The 22,894-nt window shown below is 50.0% G+C and overlaps 1 protein-coding gene across 2 annotated transcripts in view; it reads left to right on the top strand.

Moving 5' to 3' along the window:
* The first annotated feature begins 11,757 nt into the window (after nucleotides 1–11,757).
* Nucleotides 11,758–22,894, top strand: part of RPS6KA1 (ribosomal protein S6 kinase A1) — a 40,868-nt gene continuing 29,731 nt past the window's right edge. The window contains exons 1-2 of one of the 2 annotated variants that reach the window (XM_036348689.1): nucleotides 11,758–11,995; nucleotides 19,400–19,444. In XM_036348689.1, the coding sequence (XP_036204582.1) occupies nucleotides 11,933–11,995; nucleotides 19,400–19,444 (108 nt within the window). In that variant the 5' untranslated portion in view covers nucleotides 11,758–11,932. The remainder of the gene's footprint in view (nucleotides 11,996–19,399; nucleotides 19,445–22,894) is intronic. The other variant, XM_036348690.1, reaches the window with a different exon arrangement.

The following is a 22,894-nucleotide window of genomic DNA, read 5'->3' on the forward strand; positions in this document are numbered from 1 at the left end:
GAAAATATCCTCAGGTAAGGATTAACAACAAGAAGTCTAAGCTGCCAGAGTTGTTGGGAGGACCACATGGAGTTGTTGGGAGGACGGCGTGAGATGTGAATCTAGAAATGCCCACCTCAGTGACAGCCCATGGGAGGTGCTCAGGAAATGGGAGTTAGCTTGATCTGAGTGAGAATTCACTTTCTGAGCTCCCATCAGATGTAAAGTCACTTACAATTGTCTCCTGTCACTTACGGGCTATGTGAGGCCTGGCTTCGAACCCAGCTTTGTCCTAAAAGTGCTATTGAGTTGGGTAAGCCTCTTCCTCCCTGAGACTTGGATTCCTCCATCTGGGAAAAGGTCAGATTAGGGGTCCAAATCCAAATGCCCTCAGGAGCAAGCAGGTAACAAGTGAGTGAAATGGGTGAGGAGTTGCGACAGTAGGGGTGGTGGGGATATGGTGAGCATGCCTTATCTAAGAGAGGCTGCCACTCCATTGCAAAACAGGAATGTGAGCCCAGGCAAGTTATAGGAAATATTTAGTGACCTGTTACGGACCAAACAAAATAAATGTAAAGCCGGGCTAAGAGCATGGGCACTAAAGTAGGAGTTCATGTGCCAGCTGTACCACTTAATAACTGTGTGTCCTGGAACAAATCACTTGGCCTCTCTGTACCTCACTTTTCTTATCTGTAAAATGGGAGTAATTATTGTACCTACTTCACAGGATTGTTGTGAGGATTAAATGAACAAGGACGGGACTAGGGTGAGAGGTTAATAGAGTGAGGTTAATGAGGGTGCATCTGGGTGCAAAACTTAAGAGGGCACCAAAAAATTCTCAACATTCAAGATGATTAACACTTTCATGTAATATTTTATTTTATTTTTTCATGTAATTTTAAAAAGTGAAAAGTAATGCAAAAAAGGCGGTTCTTTCTCCTGGGAGCCTTACTTTCCCCTTCTCCCCTCCCCGCACCTCCCCATCCCACACATTACCTTTGCCTTTCTCTCTAAGCTCCAAGGGCCCTTCTTCTGCTTTTGTAACCTGTTTCCTGAGCCTATGCAGCCCAGCTGCTAACTTCTACTACCGCCGTAACTTTCTAAATAAACTTTCTCTTATAATTTGAAAAAAAAAGTTATGCATAAGAAATATACACGATGAACAAAAAAAATCAACATTCTGAAGAAAGACAAAATCTGACCTTACACTGACCTGGCCTTAACACCTTCACGCTAGTCCTGGCCCTGTGGAATTCTAGTCCTGGCCCTGTGGAATTCTGTCTATATTTTAAAATGAGATGATACACAAGGAGAACCCCATCCCACCTCCAGGCTTGGAGGTTCAAGGGTAAGAGAGAGAAAGCATTTGACTTTGTTCACTGCCATATCCCCAGCACCTACAATGGTGCCTCACACATGGTGGGATCTTAATATTTGTTGAATGAAGAAAAAAAGAGAGAGAGAGAGAGAGAGAGAGAGAGAGAGATGAAACATGCTGAACCTTAGAACAGTGCCTGACAACAAGTAGGTGCTCAATAAAATAACAATAATTATGAGTGAGAAGATGATGTCTTTGGGTCCTATTCTGTATTTAGGCCAATGGTAAACCCAGTGTATTTGACACACAGATCATTTTTTTAAAAATATATTTTATTGATTTTTTACAGAGAGGAAGGGAGAGAGATAGAGAGTTAGAAACATCGATGAGAGAGAAACATCGATCAGCTGCCTCCCGCACATCCCCCACTGGGGAAGTGCCCGCAACCCAGGTACATGCCCTTGACCGGAATCGAACCTGGGACCTTTCAGTCCGCAGGCCGACGCTCTATCCACTGAGCCAAACCGGTTATGGCGACACACAGATCATTTTTTAATCCCAACATGACAGACTTATCTTCAGTAATAATCATGAAATAAAACAAAATAAAAATCATGGCCCTGGCCAGGTGGCTTAGTTGATTGGAGTATTGTCCTGTATACCTAAAGATTACAGGTTTGATCCCAGCTTTTGGTACATATAAGAGGCAACCGATCAATGTTTCTTTCTCACATCAATGTTTCTCTCTCCCTCCCTCCCTCTCTAAAATAAATTTTTTAAAATATATTTTTATTTATTTCAGAGAGGAAGGGAGAAGGAGAGAGAGAAACATCAATGATGAGAGAGAATCATTGATTGGCTGCCTCCTACTGGGGATCAAGCCCACAACCCAGGCATGTGCCCTTGCTCAGAAAGGAACCAGGAACAAATCAGAAAGGACCCTCAGTCCGCAGGCTGACACTCTATCCAGAGCCGAGCCGGCGGCCAGGGCTATTTATTGATTTTCAGGGAGGAAGGTCAATGTGTTGCTCCACTTGTTTATGCACTCACTGCTTGCTGGCGTATGCGCCCTGACTGGGAATTGAGCCCACAACGTTGGGATGACGCTCTAACCAACTGAGCTACCCGACCAGGGCGCCAATAAAATATTTTAAGTAAAATAAAAATTAGAGTACAAAGGGGAAAAAATAGACTAATACTTTTTATAACTATTTTTTTACAAAAAGGAACACACTCACACACACACGCACACACACACTCACACACTCACTCACTCACTCACACTAAGAAACATTTCCAAAAGAAGCAACTTGACAAGTCCAGAGAATGATTTGCACAGAGAACAACAGAATTGCAGTAACTCAAGTTTTGTTCCTTTGTTTTTACAATCACTGGGCTATCACTGTTGATTTCAGATCTGCTATGTAACTGCAGGAATATGGGGACATGAACACTCCCCAAGTGAGCTTAATGATTCTGACCTGCTGTGAACTCTCCAACTGAAGGCATATATTAGGGCCAATTGTGTGACTGCAGGTTCTCCAAATTAGCTTCCATTTAGAATATGTTTATTAAAGGTTAGGTGATAAAAATGTCCTCATTTGAATCTTACATATCCTATATAATCTATAATAATAAAAGTGTAATATGCTAATTAGACCAGATGTCCTTCCAGATGAAGTCGGGGCTGCGAGGGAAGCCGGTGCCGGCATCTGGGGGGAGGAAGGCCAACTCTTGCATGAATTTCATGCATCGGCCTCTAGTCCTATATAATAAAGAGCTAACATGCTAATTAGACTGGATGGCAGAACGACCTTCTGACCTTCCAGAATGATTTGCCAGAACAACCAGTGGGCCTGCGCTGCCAGGCCAGCCAGGTGGTCCCGGAGCACCCCCCATCTGCAGAAGTGGCGGGAGAGGGGGCTGCGTGGTCCCAGTCTAGGCACTGCGCCTTCCACAGAGGCGGCCACAGGGGAGTGGGTCCAAGCCACAGCCAGACATCCCCCGATGGCTCCCAGGCTGTCAGAGCAAAGTCTGACTGCCAGCTTAGGCCTGATCCCCTAGGGAGTGGGCCTACATTGGCAGGTGGACATCCCCCGAGGGGTCCCAGACTGTGAGAGGGCGCAGGTTGGGCTGAGGAACCCCTGAGTGCACAAATTTTCGTGCACTGGGCCTCTAGTATATTATATTCATAAAACTCACAATAATCCCAGCAACTATTTAGAAGTTAGACCAACAAAAGATCTCTTTAAGAGCATTTTATCACCCACCTTGTTTAGAATTACCAGAGCATGGTGAAAATAAAAAGCAGACCCACTCAGTTTCATTAATGTTTTTAAATTCTCTACTGACAATGCACACCTTATTTCTTGCACATGGAGGATTTGCCACTCTTATCTGATTCAACTCTGCCTCAAGCCACCAGTTTTCTTCCATCTCTGGCTAAGAAAGTCCCAAAGGCCTTTCCAAAGCTGACATTCCCTTACTTTCTAGTCTTGGCTATGCAAGATATTTCAAGGAGTGTGATTCTGGATAAACCAGGTCATTTCTCTAAGTCTCAGTTTCCTCATCTATGAAATGGGAACAACAAACCCAACCCATTCCTTACCCCTTTAAGAGCTCCAGGAGGTAGCATGGAAGAAAACTTTTTATAAAGGAGCCGCACAGGTGGCAGCTAAACAGGTGACAGGCCTTGATGACAAAGGTGATAATATTCCTTTGAACAGCGTACAGAAGTCATTCCTGGATCAAGGATCTGGGAGAGGGGAAGGGGAATCCAGTGGGTGCTGGAATTTGCAAGTCACTAAGTGTGACTTTTTCCTTCTACGAAAAAGGCTAGGTCCTCTTGATTCGGAGGCAGGGGGCTGATCACAATGCCCCCAGCTCCTCTGCTGCTGTACGTTACCCACCTGGATGGAGCACTTCCTTTCCAAGGGAAGGTGGCTCAGGCAGAAGCAGGGTGTGAGGAAATGCTGGTGCCAGCTGGCACTTGTCCTCAGAAGCACCCTGAAATTCACTGATCTGCTTGTTTACTGTCTCCCCAAAGAGAATGTAAGTTCCTAGAGCAGGGGTTGACAAGTTTTTTTTCTAAAGAGCCAGCTAGTAAACATTTTAGGCTTTCCAGACCATATGGTCTCTGTTGCTACTACTCAACTCGGCTGTTGGAGTGTGAAAGCAGCCCTAGACCATACGTAAACGGAGCATGGCTGTGTTCCAATAAAACTTTATTTATGGATACTGAAATTTGAATTTCATATAATTTGCACATCATGAAATAGTCTTCTTTTGATTCCCCCCCAGTCATTTAAAGATGTAAAAACCATTCTTAACTCACAGGCGTACAAAAATAATAGCCTAGATTTGGCCCACAGGCCACAGTTCACACACCCCCTGCCCCCGCCCTGCCCCCCCCCCCCCCCCCCGCCTGTCCCGCCATCCTAGAGAACAGGAACCCTCTCTGTCTATTCCTCTGCTGTATCCCCAGTGCCCAGAATAGTGCCTGGAACATAGCCAGTGTCTATTGATGACCAACTGCTTCTTCTTCTGTCCCTCTACCTGCAATTCCATTCCCTTCTCTTACTGCTACTGTACCCACCTCTATGGCCACCTCCCATCCTCTCTAACCAGTAGCAACAAGCTTCTGCCTCACCTCCAGGCTCCAGGTCGGTGGAGGAGCCCACTGGTCAGTTCTCCAGCAGGCCTGGGACTGTCCCACCTGTGTGCTCCCGTTCCTCCTCACTGCTTCATCTTTGGCTCATTTTTTTAAAAAAATATATTTTATTGATTTTTTACAGAGAGGAAGGGAGATGGATAGAGAGTTAGAAACATCGATGAGAGAGAAACATCGATTAGCTGCCTTCTGCACATCTCCCACTGGGGATGTGCCCGCAACCCAGGTACATGCCCTTGACCGGAATCGAACCCGGGACCCTTCAGTCCGCAGGCCGACGCTCTATCCACTGTCTTTGGCTCATTCTTTTTTTTTTTTTTTTTTTTTTAAAATATATTTTATTGATTTTTTACAGAGAGGAAGGGAGAGAGATAGAGAGCCAGAAACATCGATGAGAGAGAAACATCGATCAGCTGCCTCCTGCACATCTCCCACTGGGGATATGCCCACAACCCAGGTACATGCCCTTGACCGGAATCGAACCCGGGACCTTTCAGTCCGCAGGATTTGGCTCATTCTTTACCAGCCTTGTGACCACAGTCATGGGAGTTCCTTCTCACATCGTCATCTCTCAACAATGGAGACCCTTCCCAGTGAACTCTCCAAGCCCCAGTCTGTAGCCCTCCCCATCCTTTGCAGAGGGAAGAATTTGGAGGGAAGGGAGAGAGCCTATGATTACTACCTACCATTTCTATTGAGCACCAACCATGTACCAGATACCACACAGATATTTGTTTTTGTTTTTTTTTATTGATTTCAGAGAGGAAGGGGGAGAGAGAGAGAGAGGAGAGAGAGAGAGAGAGAGAGAGAGAGAGAGAGGGATCAATGATGAGAGAATCATTGATTGGCTGCCTCCTGCATGCCCCCTACTGGGGGGGATCACGCCCGCAACCCGGGCATGTGCCCTTGGCCAGAATCGAACCTGGGACCATTTCATCCACAGGCTAACTCTCTATCCACTGAGCCAAACCGGATAGGGCACCACACAGATACTTTATTGCCCAATCTCACTTAATGCAGTCGGTCCTCTGTATCAGTGGACTCAACCAACTGTGGATTGAAAACATTTCGGGGGGCGGGGGTCCTAGCCAGCTTTGCTCAGTGGTTAGAGTGTCAGCCTGAGTACTGAAGGGTTGTGGGTTCGATTCTGGTCAAGTGCACATACCTCGGTTGCAGGCTCAATCCACAGCCCTGGTCATGTTTCTCTCTCTCTGTCTCTCCCCCTTCTTTCCACTCTCTCTAAAAATCAATGGAAACAATATCCTTGGGTGAGGATTAACAAAAACAAACAAACAAACAAAAAAGAAATATTTTGGGGGGAAATGTTACATTGTTGCTGAGTGTACCATGTGGTTAGGCCTACCAATGGTTGCACCTGTACTGAATTCCTAAACAATACAGTATGACAACTATTTATATTGTATTAGGTATTATAAGTAATCTAGAAATTAGTTAAAGTACACAGGAGGATGTAAGGTATATGCGAGCACTACCCTATTTTGTCTAAGGGACTTGAGAAGCTGTAGATTTTGGTATCTGTGTGGGTCCTAGAACCAGTCCTCTGCAGATACTAAGAAATGGCTGTGCTCATAACCATCCCTATTTTACAGATTCTCGGAGAGACTAACTAAAATGCTCAGAGTCACACAGCTAGGGAGTGGCAGAGCCAGAATTAGAGCCCAGGTTGGTTATGCTCCATTCACAAGTACTAGTGTATATATTGTGGGCTTGAAATATGTCAGATGTATCCAGGAATACAGCCGTAAACAAAATATGTAAGTCCTGCTTCATGGAACTTAGTTCTCGTGGGAAGAACAAACAACAAACAGGTAAATATATGGTGTGATTGCTGGTAAAGAGGCTTGCCGTGAAAAGATGATAACGTAAGTAATACCATTAACGGGGCACTATTTTAGATAGGGTCGGTCCTTTCTCAAGAGGTGTGAATTTGGGAAGTGAATGAAGTGAGAAAGTGAGCTCTCCTGAGAGTTGGAAAAAAGAATGTTCCAGGTGGAGGGCACAGCAGGAGCAAAAGCCTGAGGTGTGAGGTACCTGGCATGCCCGTGAGCAGCAAGAATGCCTGGTAGCCCAGGGCAGTGCGTGAGTGGTAGGAGAGGAGATGCCAGAAGGAGCAGGGGACCAGGTCCTGCAGGGCTTTGCAGGCTGGCAAAGTCTTTGGCTTTTGTCTGAAGTGTGATGGGGGAGCCACAGGAGGGTTTCAAGCAAGGGAATGCTGTCACCTCCATCCCTCAGACCTGGATGGGGCAAACAAGAGACTCCACCCCCTCGCCTATTTACCACTATCCACTGTCTGTAAACTGAGTACCCCTGCACCCCCTTCTGGGCTCCCCTTGTAGTGAAGTGATTGAGTCTGAGAGAACTGGGTTTCCATCCCAGCTGCAATACTTACTAGCTGTCTGATCATAGGTAATCCCACCCATCTTGGAGCCTCAGTTTTCCATCTGGAAAACGGGAACAATAATTTGTCTTATGATATTGCTGGGATGATTTGCTGAGCTCTTGCTTGTAAAACACTCAGCCCTAGGCAGGTCACATAGTTCTCTCTCAATAAGCCCTCATAGTTAGTGATGATGATTATTATTTAAGTACTTTGCCAAGTTTTGGCACTTGGTAATTACTTGTGAAAGGTAAATACCATTATGATTATTCCCCTCATCTTGTTCCACCTGCTGTCAGAAGACACATGTGCCAAGACCCTCCTCTACATGAAAGATCAAGAGAGAACAGCCAGTTTGGCTCAGTGGATAGAGCATTAGCCTGCAGACTGAAGGGTCCCAGGTTCGACTCCGGTCAAGGGCACATGCCAGGGTTGCGGGCTTGATCGCCAGGAGGGGGCATGCAGGAGGCAGCCGATCAATGATTCTCTCTCATCATTGATGTTTCTATCTCTCTCTCCCTCTCTGAAATCAATAAAAAATATTTAAAAATAATGATGTCAGACCTTTTCCCCAGGAACATGTGCACTTGAACATTATCATAAGCACATGCTCAGACTGCAGTAGAGGGACCCAAAACCCAGCCCTTAGCCACTGTCAGTACATCCCCCTGCTCTGTGCCAGAATGTCTTCAACAGGATACAGAATAATAATCTCATTTTTGTCCAGTAAAGCCCTTTTACACTCATGAGTCACTCATTTAACAAACACCTCAAGTGACTGCCCAGAAGAGCCCATTCTAACCCCATTATTAATAATAATAATAGTTGCCCTAGCCCAGTGGTCGGCAAACTCATTAGTCAACAGAGCCAAATATCAACAGTACAACGATTGAAATTTCTTCTGAGAGCCAAATTTTTTAAACTTAAACTATATAGTTAGGTACATTGTTATTAACTTAATTAGGGTGCTCCTAAGGCTTAGGAAGAGCCACACTCAAGGGGCCAAAGAGCTGCATGTGGCTCGCGAGCCGCAGTTTGCCGACCACGGCCCTAGCCGGTTTTGCTCAGTGGGTAGAGTGTCAGCCTTTGGACTGAAGGGTCCCCGGTTCGATTCTGGCCAGGGCACATGCCTGGGTTGTGGCCTCAATCCCCAGTGTGGGGTGTGTAGGAGGCAGCCAATCAATGATTTCTCTCATCATTGATGTTTCTATCTCTCTTTCCTTCTCCCTTCCACTCTGAAATCAATAAAATAAAAATTAAAAATTAAAAAAAAATAATAGCTAGAAGTTATCAACTACTCAGGGTAGTATTTCAGAGCATGGGGTTAAAATGCCTGGACCTGAGTCCTAGATTTGCAATTTCATAGCTAGGTGATGTTGGACATTTCACTTAGCTCTTCTGAGTTCCTACAATGTGCCAGGTGTCTGGAAAACAATGAAGAGTCAAGAAAACATGACTGCTGCCCTCTGAGAGTTTACCATCTAATTAAAGAGCCAGATGTTAATCAAATCACATAAAAACACATAAAAGTGCAATCTTAAGAAATGCTAAAGAGAAGTATCCATTGCTATGAATGTGTATAACAGGGAGGTAAGGGAAGAAGTGATTGTGAAGCTGGCCTGAGGAAGAGGGAAGACAGTTTCAAGTACAAGGAACAGCATGTGCAAAGGCCCTGTGGTTGTAGCCTAGAAAGAAATAGAGAAAACTGTGAGTTCAGACTTCAGGATCAGCACATTGCAAACTGTGGTTTGGTTTCTATAGCTCTCTATTGAGTGACTGCTATCCCTATAACACTTACGGGCAAGCTGACCTGCCCAAGCTCCAAAGGGGTGCTCTGAACCTCCTTTTCCAGCATGACCCACTGTCTTTCCAATACCCTTGGGAAAGGGGATACAGGAAGTAAAACATGCATAGGAAAGCACTATCACTACTCAGTCCTTAAATTGAGATGGTAGAAAATCCTTTCCTGTGAGAAGGGAAAGAGAGGGCGAGGGGCCCCAGGAAAGGGCCAGACTAAAGCCAAAATCACTCCTGCTTTCCCCTCACTTCCTCCACTCCCACTCATCCATCCTATCTCCCTAGGAGAGTCATTTGCCCTCAATCTCTGTGTCTCTGTGTCTTTTCCTAAATCTAATTTCAATCTGGCTTGCAGCCAGATATTTGGCATCTGTCTGCAATCTGTTCTGAGCCCTGAGTAGGATTACTAGATTCAGCGAATCGAAACAGAACACCCAGTTAAATTTGAACTTCAGATAAACAGTAACTTTTTAGTCCAGTGAGGGTTGGGGCATCACAAACTAGTTGGGGGTATCAATGAACTGGGTGGTACCAACACTAATGGTAAGAATGGCTGCCAACTCTAGTCCTGGCTGCCTCCAGTTTAGATTTTGCTTTTCTCATCAGAGAGGTGTAGAGTGAGTGAACTAGAGAATAAAGTTTGGGCCCAGGGTTGTCTTTCAGCTCTGCCATTTTCCAGCTGTGTAACCTCGAAGATCCCCAGAGAATGAGATGATTGACTTCTCTGTCTGTTTCTTCTTCTGTACACTGGACATAATAACAGGACCAACTGCATAATGATGTGAGGATTAAGTGAGGTTATACAGGTTAAGTGCTTAGAACAGTGCCTAGTCCATAGTAAATGCTATGTTAGTGTTAGCTGTAATTATTTAATCACACCAGACTGAATGTAAACTCCATGAGGGCAGGGGCTTTGTTTTGTTTATTGCTATATCGTCAGCATCTAGAAGTGGGCCTGATTTACAATACATGCTCAGGAAGAGGGCCTGGCATGTAATATGTAGCCATTAATCTTTATTGAATTAAAATGAATTTAGCCCTTAGCATATTCCTGAACGTTTGGGATTATAATTTCCCTTTTACAGATAAGGAAACAGATTTAGAGACATAAAACAAGTTTCCCAATGTTAAGGAGGTAGCAGACCTGGGATTCAAATCCAGATTTGTTGGGTTCCTAAAGCTTTTTTGCTAAAAACTCAATTCACTTCAACAGCTGAGATGCTACCCTGGGAACAAGGAATAAGGAGAGCTCTGGATTTAGGAGAAATTCTCATCCACTTTGATTTTTGAAAATCTTACTCTGTTCTTGGCTTGCTGTGTAACTTCGGGCAAGTCATTCCATCTTTCTGAGGCTGTCGACTAGGTGGTGGAGAGGATTCAAGGAAATCACACTTTGGTGGAGGCTAGTTCATAGAGAGCTTTTTTTCTTTAGAAGGCTTTTTAAAAAAGATTTTTTAAGTTGATTTTTAGAGAGTGAGGGAGAGGGTGATGGGGAGAAGAAGAGAGAGAGAAACATCAGTGTGAGAGCAAAACATCAATTGGCTACTGGCAACCCAGGCATGTGCCCTGATCTGAATTGAACCTGAAACCTTTTGGTGTACAGTATGATGGATGCCCAACCAACTGAGCCACACCAGCCAGGGCCACAGAAGCTTTTGATAAACAATCTTTTCCATCCCCCCCTCCTAAGAACAGTTTTGCAAGTAAATGGCCATTCTTCCCCGACCCATGAACCTGCAAGCTCATCCCTCCACTAGCCCGCATGTGAGTAATTCTCACCACACCTGGACCCCTCACACTTCTTTAGATGGAGGCTGAATCTCGCCAGGGGGAATCCTCCCTGGCCTTTACTCCAAGTGCAGCCCAAGTGTCGGTCCAGGTCCATCCTAGAAGCCTGCTCCGTGTCCTCAGAGGGGGAGCGACTTCAAACCAGCCCAGATGTGGGCCTACAGCTGGAGAGATTCTGGGGAGACTGGGCTTGAAATGAGCCCCTCCCCGCTCCAGTACAGGTTGCGAAAAATGTGTATTGAGAAATCACTCTGGGGCACTGTGGGTTCTGATGGTGGTGATGGTGTTGGAACTTACCTGGAGTTGGATCGCTGAGATCCCCAGGGGATCCAATGTTGACTTCCGGAGGGGGTATCCCTAGGGCCTCCTGAGGGGGGTGGGGGTGCTCATGGGACTTGGGCCCAGGCTCCTTTCCAGCTTCTGCCAGGGTCAGGCCCCGGGCTTTCTGTGTGCGTGTGCGTGGGGAGCGGTGGGGGTGGGAAACAGGAGGGAATCCCCCTGTAAGGCGAAGGAACATCTAGAGATTCTGAACAAGGTGAGTCGGGGAGACAGCCGTGGACCTGGCGGGGCCAGAGCGGGTGCGGGAGGGAGGCTTGTGGGGGTTAGGGGGGTGGGACAAGGTTTGGGAGGGAGGAGCCAGAAGGCTTCTTCCAGGCGGAGCGGAGCGCCAGGCAGGGGCTCGCAGTGGAGGCGGGGCCAGCGCGTCCCGCACGGCCGGGGCGGGGGTCCGCGCCGGGAATGCCGCCCGCGGGGGCGGGGCTTCTTTGGCCCCGCCCCTCGCGCAGGTAGCCAATGGACGCGGCGGCGCCGGGTGACGGAGGGAGCCGAAGTGCGAGTGCCGCGGCGGCGGCGGCGCGGACGGCCCTGCCGGAGCGCGAGGGTCTCGGGCGGGGGCGCAGGGGCTCAGAGTCGGGGACCCCGGACCCCGGAGGCGGCGTGGCCAGGGCCGCCGGAGGAGCGCGAGCGGCCCGGCGGCGGCGCGATGCCGCTCGCTCAGCTCAAGGAGCCCTGGCCGCTCATGGAGCTGGTGCCGCTGGACCCGGAGGTGAGTGAGCCGGGTGGGGAACCGGCGCCGGCGGCCGACGATCCCGGGTCCCCGCAGAGGCGGGGCAGCTCGCGGCGCCTCTGCAGTGTGGCGGGTGCCCGCGAGGGCGCGAGTGCCCTGCGATCCCTTGCCCCTTCTTCGGCTCCACCCCCCTCTGCCTCGGGTGTGTGCAAGAGAAGGACAGTTCCGCCAAGCGCCGGAGAGGGGATCCGGTGGGGCGCTGAGCACTGGCCTCCCTCGCACCGCACACCTAGGACCCATGCCGGGAGCTGTCGGGGCTTCCTCCATTAGCGCAGACGGGCAGGGCCGGGTGCCTGATGTCTGGGATTCTATGAGACAAGGATCATGGCCCCCTCCGCCCCCCACTTCTCCTTGACGCCTCCCAGCGCCCTCCCCTTCCCCGCTTCTCCGCTGCGGACCCTAGCAGGATTGTCCCCCTTGACCCTTGGCAGTTATGGGATGTGAGGTGACACCGCTGGTCTGAAACTCTTGGTTTTCTTTGCCCTGAGGCTAGGGCCAGAGGACACCCGCGTCCCCTGCCCCAGATTGTGGAGAAGAGAGTGTAAAAAGCTCTTGGACCTTGTGAAGATTATTCCTGGAGAGGGGAGGACCTTGGTGCCTGCTGCCCTCTGGTGCCCCCTCCCATGGGCAGGGCCCCTGGGCCCGTGGAGAGTTTGGCCTCTGCCAGCCTAGCCTCTCCCAGAAGCAGCTCCTGCCCTGCTCTGAGGATTCTGTGGTGCCAGGCCCTAAGCATGCAGGAGGCCAGCTCTTCCTGTGTCCTTTGACCCCAGGGTCAAGGTCAAGCCCCTGAACCAACAGGTCAAGAAAATTTTCTCTGCAGCCTCAAGTTGGGAGGCTGGTGATACTCCTTTTCGGAAGGAGATGGGGGGATGTGAAGGGAGGGTGAGAAGACCTCACTGAGCCCCGGAGCCAAGGCGACTCCCCTGCCTAGGTGCCCTTCCCAGCCCTCTCTTACCTGAGGCAGCCACCAAGGGCCTTGTCTCTCAGGGTCACAGGTTGAGATCAGAGTGAGAACCCTTGGTCCCTAGCATCCAAGGTGTGCTGCCCCTTTAAAGGGATGGTCATGGCTGACACTGGCTGTTGGAGGGTGGGTGAGGCAGGATTAGGTAAGCAACCTGAAGGCGCAATTTGGAGTAAATTGCTCTGGGATCCCTGCCACAGGGTTTTTACAGGCCCTGCATGCTCTTGGAAGTTCTCTCTCGCTGACTCACCTTACACTGCCCTCTGCATCCCCTATTACTCCTTCCCCCCTACCCCAGGTCTGGGTCACTAGGGTCTGGGGTGGGCGCTCTGAGGTGGATTCCACCCCCCTGTAACCTCGGCCTTTCTAGAGGTGGTAGATTGGGAGAGGCCAGGGAGGAACTTAACCCGAGGACTTACCTTGGAGATAGGGAGGGCAGACACCTAGGAGCCTGATTCCCAGTCCAGGGCACAAACTTCCTGCTTTCCTTAGGGAATCCTGGGGCAGGGGCCAGCTTAATCAGGGGGCCAGGTTTTTAATAGGAAACTCAACTCAGTTTTGAGTACTACTGCATGTGAACTCTGTGAAAGGAGAAAACTGGCTTAGTTCCTGGGATTGGGGCAGGAAGTGGGTGGGGGGCGGGGAAATGATTTCTCCAGGAGCTTTACCTTGGAAATGCTGTGTGACCCTTAGTCAGTCCTTAGCCTCTCTGGGCCTCCTGTTTCTTCAGTGGCCAGGGCTGGGTTTTTGCTTCTGCTTCCTGGGTGCAGAGCCCTGGGTACTGCTGCCCATTCTCCCCCTCCCCCGCTCCATGGAGGTGCCAGGCAAATGGATGTTATTGTTTGGGTAACAGGAGCCATGGGGCAGCCAGAGCATGGGTTGGGCTGTTCTCACTGGAGAACAGGGCCTCCCTGTTCTTAGCCCAGGTGACATGTAAGCGATACAGCAGTCTGACCTGCAGGTATAGGCACTGCCTCTGGCTCCAGGCCGGGCAGGAGATAGACAAGGGCCTGGTGGGGGCATTTGGTAGAGGCCTGGGATCTGGACTGCCCTGCCCTCCCAATGACGCTGCTGAAAATGGGCTGCTGGGAGGCAGGGCCTGGCTCAGGGTGTGGCCCAGGTGGAGCAAACTCCTTGGAAGTGTGGGGAGGATTCTGCCTGGGCCTTCCCTGACTTTGCTGAAAGAAGTAACCTTGTCCCCAGTCCCAGCCCTGCCATCTACAGAGCTTTACTGTGTGCCGCCCACCCTGCTTCATAATTAATTCTCATATTTAAATAACTCTCATAACAACTTCTCAAGGTCGGGAATATTACCCCCATTTTCATTTGAGACAACTGAACTCAGAAAGAACTGGCCTATGAATTAATGTCAGAGTTAGTACTGGAACCCAGGTCTCTCAAGTGTGGGGAGGCTCAAGGATGGGGAAGGGTTGGGATCAAACTGGCCCAGGTGGAAGGTACTCCGAGAGAGGCTCCGGATGTTGGCAGACTCTCCTCATCCTGAAAAGCCCCTGTCCAGCCTTTGCCGAGGATGGATTGTGCCAGCCAGCTCTGGCACCTGGCCCCCAGCCTCCAGCATCGGGCAGAGCTGCCAATGCTGGGCTCTGAACCCAGCTCCTGGGGCTGCTTCCTGCCTGCGGGGCACGTGCTGTCTTTGTCCATCTGCTGCCTGGCTTCTCCAGACGCTGCCCTGGGCCCTTCTTCCCAAAACAGAGCTGCTTGAGTGGGAAGGAAGATTGCCTGTTAGAGCCTATCTCTGACTTCTTGGGAAGGGGTACAATGGTTGGGGGCCCTGGGCAACTGTCCCCATGAACAGTGCTCTTTGAGAAAGAGGGAGAAGGGTGGATCTCCATCCTCTTAAGAAGCTGAAGGGTCCTTCCTGTATCAGACTTTTTAAAAAAATCTTCACCCCAGAATATGTTTTTATTTTTATTTTTAAAATATATTTTTATTAATTTCAGAGAGGGAGAGGGAGAGAGAGATAGAAACATCAATTATGAGAGAGAATCATTAATCAGCTGCCTCCTGCACGGCCCACACTGGGGATTGAGCCCGCAACCCAGGCATGTGCCCTTCACTGGGTTCGAACCCAGGACCCTTCAGTCTGCAAGCCGACACTCTATCCACTGAGCCAAACGGGCTAGGGCAAGAATATATGTTTATTGATTTGAGAGAGAGAGAAAGAAACATCATTGTGAGAGAGAAACATCAATTGGCTGCCCTCGCCCCTTCCCCACCCCATATGCATCCTGACCAGGGACTGAACCTACAACCTAGGTATGTGCCCTGACCGGGAATCAAACCCGCAACCTTTTCATGTACAGGACGATGCTCCTAAACCAACTTAGCCACCTGGCCAGGGCAGCTGTACCAGACCTTTTATTTATTTATTTATTTTTAATATATTTTTTATTGATTTTTTACAGAGAGGAAGGGAGAGAGATAGAGAGTCAGAAACATCGATGAGAGAGAAACATCGACCAGCCGCCTCCTGCACATCCCCCACCGGGGATGCCCAGGTACATGCCCTTGACCGGAATCGAACCTGGGACCTTTCAGTCCGCAGGCCGACGCTCTATCCACTGAGCCAAACCGGTTTCGGCTGTACCAGACCTTTTAGACAAGGTCCTTCATTCAGTATTCTGCAAGGTCAGCATCATTGTCCCCTTCCATTCATTCATTCATTCATTCATTCAGCAAATATTTATTGAGCACTTATCATGTGACAAGTACTATTCCAAGCAACAGGATGCAGCTGTGTATAAGACAGACCTGCTTTCGTGGTATAGATGAAGGAACGGAGGCCCAGAGAAATGATGTGACAGACCCAAGGTTGAAGTGAGTGGCTGGCAGAGCTAGGATTAGCAGCTGTATCTCTGTGGCTGCCGAGCTGTGCTCTTTCTGCCATCCATGCAGCAGTCAGGTCAGGACAAATGAACCCTGTCTTCCCTGTGTGGACCCTGGCTCTGAGGGGGAAGCTCACCTGTGGTCTTTTTTGTACTCCTAGTCTTTTCTCCAGGGCTGCCATTTCCTTCTAGAGACTTTATGTGTCAGCTCTTACAGATGTGGGGTTCTATGAGGATGCACCCAGGCCAGAGACCCTGGGACTGGAGGCAGCCACACAGGGCCTGTGGATCCCCTGAAGCACCCAGGTCACTGCTCAGTAAGCCCACACCTCTGGGTACACCCACTGCCTCCTCCCCTCCCTCATTTGGGAGGGGACTTTGGGTTATGGCCCCATGTCCGTTGCCTGCTAACCGAGGGACCTCAGTGGGTCCCTTCACTCCCTGAGCCTTGTCTGGAAAATGGGAGTGATAGAGCCTATTCTGGGCTCCCTGCTCTCTTTGCTGGGTTGAGCTTTGATCTGACGTACTATGTGCTGCATCTTGAGCTGGGTGTCAAGGATATGGTGACAGACAAAGCCAGGGCTCCTTCCTGAGTTGAACCTGCAACTTCCTCAGTGCTGTGGGATGCAGAGGAGTGAGGAAAGCACTCGAGGCTGTGTGGACAGAAGAGATGGCATTTGAAGTGAGTCCTGGGAATTAGCCAGAGTGACAAGGCAGGAAAGGTTTTCTTGGTAGAAGAAGTGAGCCATCATGCAAATGCTCAGCAGCATGAAATAAGCTGGCCGGTCCAGGGTTTCAGGTCGATCAGTTTAGCTTCAGAATAATGATGACTATTGTTTATGGACCCAGTCCATGCCTGCCAGGGATAGATATTTATAGACTATTTTGTTTGCTTCTTACAGCCACCCGATGTGGCACATTACTCTTGTCCCCATTTCACAGATGAGGCCTGAAGCCCTAGGAAATGAAGTAACCTCAGGGTGATGTAGGTGGTACAGAATACAGAATTTGAACCCACAAGGTTAGGTTCCAGCGCCCATGTACTTTTTTATTCTTTTCTAAATATATTTTTGTTGATTTCAGAGAGGAAGAAAGAGGGAGAAACATCAATGATGAGAGAGAATCATTGATTGGCTGCCTCCTGCATGCCCCACACTGGGGATCGAGCCCACAACCCAGGCATGTGCCCTGACTGGGAATCGAACCGTGACCTCCTGGTTCATAGGTCGACACTCAACCACTGAGCCACGCTGGCCAGGCCTGAACCCATGTTCTTAATCACTTGTGTTGGGTAGTTGGAAATGATAGCTTCGAAAGCTGTGCCAGGGAGCTGGGACTGTATTCTGCAGGCAGTGGGAAGACATGGAAGGGTTTGGGGCCTGATACATAGAAGGTTCTCAATAAGTAGTGAGTGAGTGACCGAGGAAATTAATGGCTCAAGTGCAATGATCACAGCTGAGTTTTACGAAGGTTGAAGGTTTGAATGGGGGAAGGTTGGGCAAGGAGCTGTGTGTAGGCTGTTGAGACATCTGTGGGAATTCTATCAAGAGTCTAGACCAGCCGTGGGCAAACTACGGCCCGCGGGCCGGATCCGGCCCGTTTGAAATGAATAAAACTAAAAAAAAAAAAAAAAGACCGTACCCTTTTATGTAATGATGTTTACTTTGAATTTATATTAGTTCACACAAACACTCCATCCATGCTTTTGTTCTGGCCCTCCGGTCCTGTTTAAGAACCCATTGTGGCCCTCGAGTCAAAAAGTTTGCCCACCCCTGGTCTAGACTGTTGGGTGAAGTGGAGCTCAAGCTACAGATGCATCCTGCCTCCTCCCCCTGGGCCCTGATCAACCTGGCCCTTCTCCCCAGGGGGCTGAGAGATGACAGCATGTATGTGTATGTGCGTGTGGAGGGGCCTGCAGAACACTGGCCCTGGGGAGGATTAGGGGCATTAAAGGGGCTCAGGGGGCAGGATGTCCTGGAAGCGGCGGAGGGAAGCTGTTCCAGGGGCAGGGAGATTATGTAATGGGCAGAACACAGCTGTGCCTGCTGCTGCCAAGCAAAGCCACAGCTGCCCTGTGGACCCAGCCACTGGCTCCAAAGTCCTGACCTGCCCTCGGCTGGGTCTTCCTAGCTATTAGGAGCCTCTGTCTGCCTCACCACACTCTTGCTGTGCAAGGAAGAGTGGGGACAGCTCCATTCAGCTCCCCAAGTTCCAGATAAAAGTAATCACCTTGTATCACAAGACTGGGCTGGGTTTGGTATACTCTAGGCCGGGCAAACATGTCAAACTCATTTATTTAAATAAACGAGGCATGCAGCCCGTCGGCCACGAGTTTGACATGCTTGCCCTAGGGTGAATAATGTCCACCTGAGTGTGAAGTCTGGGGACTGGAAAAAGCAGGCAGGACTGCTCAGAGATTGACTCCAGTGTCCACCCCTCTGCAGGAAGTTCCCTGCCTGGGATGTGGGCTGCTCTTTAATAGACCTCTTTTGAGCATCTCCTGGGTGTCAGAGACCAGAATTTGAATCCCCACTTACCAGTTGTGTGACCTTAGGTGTCGTTACTAGGCCCCTTGGCCTCAATTTTTTCCTCTGCCAAATGGGGCTAGGGCTTCCCTCCCAGGTCATGAGGATTTAATTATGCCACAGGTGTGAGGCACTGAGCCCAGTGCCTGACATGTGGGAGGGGCTTGGAAGAGAGCAGCTGTTAGCACGGAGCCCTAATTGCTGCCCTCCTGGCACTCCCATTTATTCGGAAGGGCAGGCCTGTGTGTAAATAGTCTTTGCAGCCCAGCTGGTGTGGCTCAGTAGTTGAGCATCAACCTCTGAACCATGAGGCCATGCTTCAATTCCCCGTCAGGGCACATGCCTGGGTTGTGGGCCCCATCCCCAGTGGGGGGCACACAGGAGGCAGCCGATCGATGATTCTCTGTCATCACTGATGTGTCTATCTCTTTCTCCCTCTCCCTTCCTCTTTGAAATCAATAACAATATTTTTTTAAAAATAGTTTTTGCAATGTGACAAGTGGTACAATGAAGGAATGCGGGGGCAGAGTGAGCCAGTAGTGGTTCTGCCTGGCAGGATAGGGGTCTCAGAGGGGGCAAGGCCAGGGTAGCCACTGTCTCTGGGCTGGATATTTCCCAGACTTCATCTATTCCTACCCTTGCAGCACCTCTGGGAAGTGGCTATAACTACCCCCATATTACAGATCAGGAAACCAAGGCTGTTTGCAATTGGTACAAAGTTATAGTTTGTCTCTGGCAGAACTGGCATTGGGAGGAGATGACATCTAATCTGGGCTTTCAAAGATAGATGTTGGCTGGGCAGAGAGTTGAGGGAGGGAGTTTCGAGAAATGTACTACCTGGATGGTGAGAGGCTGTTGCAGGAGGGCTTGGCACCTGTGCTCTCGCTGTGCAAGTGGAGTTGGGAGACCCATTCAGAACTCCTGCCCCACCTCCAAGTCCTCCCTAGCTATTTGAAACAGCCAAGGATGGGGGGACACACGGGTCTATCTTTGCTCTGTCCCACGCTGATAAACCCTGACAATGTTCCATAATCTCTCTTCTCTTTTCCAGAATGGACAGGCACCTGGGGAAGAAGCTGGCCTTCAGTCATCCAAGGTGAGGGCCAGGGCTAGCATCCTGGGCCAAGTTCTGTGAAGGGGGCACTGTGTGCCTGGCCATGGAGGAGGAGGGAGGGAGGCCTGCCCGCATCCCACCTGGGTGTGAGAGTCCTGGCCTCTCCCCTCTTTCCCAGCTCAGCCTTTCTTCTCTGATCCCAGTTAATCCCCGAGGCAACCCTGTGCATGGAGATCAGTTGCTCCAACCTTCCTGTTTCTTAGGTGAGAGAACAGTGGCCCAGACAGGGCCAGAGCAGAATCCATGCTAGAACTCTGGTTACCCATCACCCAGGCTAGGGCACTTCCTTAGTTTATTTACTCTTGGCATCTGGGCTGACTGTGAGGAGAGGGCTGAAGGGGTGTGGGGAGAGGCTCACGTCAGGTGGGCCTGACAAGGGCCTGGAATCATCTGGGTATGTGATGCTAGAGAAATGGGCACACAGACCATTTCTCAGGGCTCCCAACTCCCAGCATGAGGCTGTCCCCTCACCCTTGCTGTCTCTGCTTCCCCTGGGTCCTCCCATACCCAACTGTGAGGGGTCACAGAGCTGTTCTCCCCCTTTTTATATATATTTTATTGATTTTAAAGAGGAAGGGAGAGAGAGATATATATATAGAAACATCAGTGATCAGAGAGAATCACTGATTGGCTGCCTCCTGTACGCCCCACACTGGGGATTGAGTCCAAAACCCAGGCATATATCCTGACTGGGAATCAAACCGTAACCTCCTGGTTCATAGGACAACGCTCAACCACTAAGCCAATGCAGCCGAGCGCCCCTTTTCCTTAATGTTTTTACTTATTTTAGAGAGAGAGGGAGGGAAAGGGAGAGGGAGAAATATTGATCGGCTGCTTCCTGCACGCCCCCCCCTGAGGATCGATCCCACAACCTAGGCATGCGCTCTGACCAGGAATCGAACTGGTGACCCTTTGGTGCATGGGATAGCGCTCAGTCAACTGAGCCACCCTGGCCAGGGCTCTTCTTCTCCCTTCTGAGTCTTAATTTCCTCATTGTAAACTGCGGATAACAGTGCCTACCCATAGGTGTGATGTGAAGAACATGAGATAGTAACTACCTGGTACACAGTGACTGCAGCACCAGCAGCATGAATGCCCCAAGGCCTTGCTCAGATCCACTTCTTACTAGTGGCCACACCCTCCAGCCTGGGTCTGCCTGGGCACCAGACCTGCCATAGGCTCGACCTTTGAGATACACCCAGGGCTGGTCCCCATGTTTGTCTTGACTCAGCCTCCTAAGATAAGGTTGCTGAGCTGCTTGAGGTAGGGCTGGGTGAGAGAAATAGGCTCTTGCCTCCTCTTCTGGTGGTTACTATGGCAACCTTGGGCCACCAGAAGCCAGGCAGGTGGTGTGGACTGGGCCCCTTGGTTTGCTCAGCCCCATGTCTGCACAATCTCCTCCCACGAAGTAGCTGCCCAGGGAAGAACCTGGATGTACATATCTTAGAGCTAATATTCTGGGGTTGCAGCTTTGGGGATGTTGGTGGTAAGTACAGCTTCTTATCCCAAGAGCTAGAGTGGCTGGTAGGGAGAGGACAGAAGCTTACCCAGTCAGGTAACCTACATTTTAATCCCAAGCCTATGACTCCTACTCTAGAGAAGAAAATTCTGGGGTGGGATGATGAGGCTGGAGATGGAGAGGGTGGGGAGAGCCTCGAATGCCACTTAAAGGAAGAGAAAGAGCTTAATACACACCTGGCACCACACTGGGAACGTTCTCTTTAGTTTTCACAACAGCCCTGGAGGTAGATATTGTTATTATTCCCATTTTACAGATGAGAAAATTGAGGCCCAAGGTCATATAGGTGGTGGGCAATGTAGTCAGATCCTGCTTGACCACACTCCTCCCAGCGCAGGGAACACTCAGTGCTGTAGAGGAAGAACATTGGGTCCCCCATGACCCCCAACTTCCATTATTCCTAGCAACCTCCTCATCCATCTTCTCTGTTGCCCCAGAACGTCACAGTATCCCTAGTGCCCACTTCTGGGCTCAAACACCAGGGGGCGCTCAGTCTGTGTTCATGACCTCATCATTTTGTGTAGTGGAATGAGCTGGCAAAGAGCTGGTGTATCATTTGCTTCATCAGACTTTCAGGGCACCCTGCTGTGCCCCTGGGGAAACCCAAAATGAAATCAACATCCTCACCCTCAGGGAGCTCTCAGGGGGGCAGGTGGAGACAGGAAAGCTATGTGATGGGCACTGTGATGGGGAAAAACACAATTGTAGGCATGCAGAACTTCCATTCTGTGCCAGGCCCCATAATGGTCAGAGCAGTGCACCACCTCCCAGTGCCCACATTTCTCTCAGCGGCAGGGTGATGTGAGCATGTCAGTGGCATCTGAGCTTAGGACTGAGCGTGGACCAGATGGACAATCACTGCCAGGGAGGGCAGAGGAAGAAACACTGGGTGGGCTGTAGAGGACCAGGCCATCTTCCCTATAGAGCTGGCATTTGGCTGGGCCTCAAAAGGCAGGATTTGGGCACTTGGAGAGAAAACTGGGTCTTCCAGCTGGAGAAGAGGTGGGAGGGGGACTTGGGAGTCAGGCATTCTGAGTTCAGAATCCTGTCCCTCTTTCCTGTTTGCCTCATAACCTTGGGTGAGGGGTTTGCTCCTCTGAGGCCCAGATGCTTTTCCTGTACAAGGCTATCCAGAGGAGGGCATGGGATGTGTATATGTTAAAAAAATCTAACAAAGTGTGAGGCACAATGTTGGTGTTCAATACTTGTTTTATTTTATTAGTTTTGAGCAGAAAGGGAGATTTGGGGTTTAGCAGCCATAGTGTAGACAAAAATCTAGGGTGAGAGCTCCCTGGATCTTTTCAGTACCCAGGGTGCACCTGGTGTCCTCAGGCACATTGGGGTTCCATTCACCCTCCCTTCCTTCCTGGGGGTAGACTGGGCACCCCAGGCCCCCTCCCCTGGCTATCTCCGGAGCTGGACCCCTTTGAAGTGCCTGTGGTCTATTTTGAGAGCTGAGCATCTCCCCCCTCCCCTCCTCTCTTCCTGTTTATGAAACTCTGATCCCTCCGGATCCTCTGGCGCCCCTGGCTGGAGCTCAGGCAGGATGTGACTGTGGACTTCGGGGAGCCTGGGGAGCCTCAGGTGTTGGGGAAAACTTCCCTTAGATTGGCCAGGGCAGGTAGCCCACCCTCCCAGCACCTGGGACCCTGTGGCGGGGCTCTGTCCCTTCTACCTGCCCAGAGGAGACACTGCAGCAGGAAGACTGTCCACGATGCCAGGGAGAAGTTCTGTTGACTGTGTTCCTCTGCCCCTGTGGCCCATTTTGCTTCTAGAAACAACATCTCGTTTTAACTTCTGTTTTACAGAGGAGGAAACTGAGGCTCAGCTAGAGAGAGAGTTTGCCTGGGAGCGCTCAGCTAGTGAGTGAGCAGTTCTTAACTTCCCTCCCTGCACTCCTGGCCTCAAGCCTC

This window comes from Myotis myotis, unplaced genomic scaffold (assembly GCF_014108235.1).
Source record: "Myotis myotis isolate mMyoMyo1 unplaced genomic scaffold, mMyoMyo1.p scaffold_m19_p_2, whole genome shotgun sequence".
NCBI lineage: Eukaryota > Metazoa > Chordata > Mammalia > Chiroptera > Vespertilionidae > Myotis > Myotis myotis.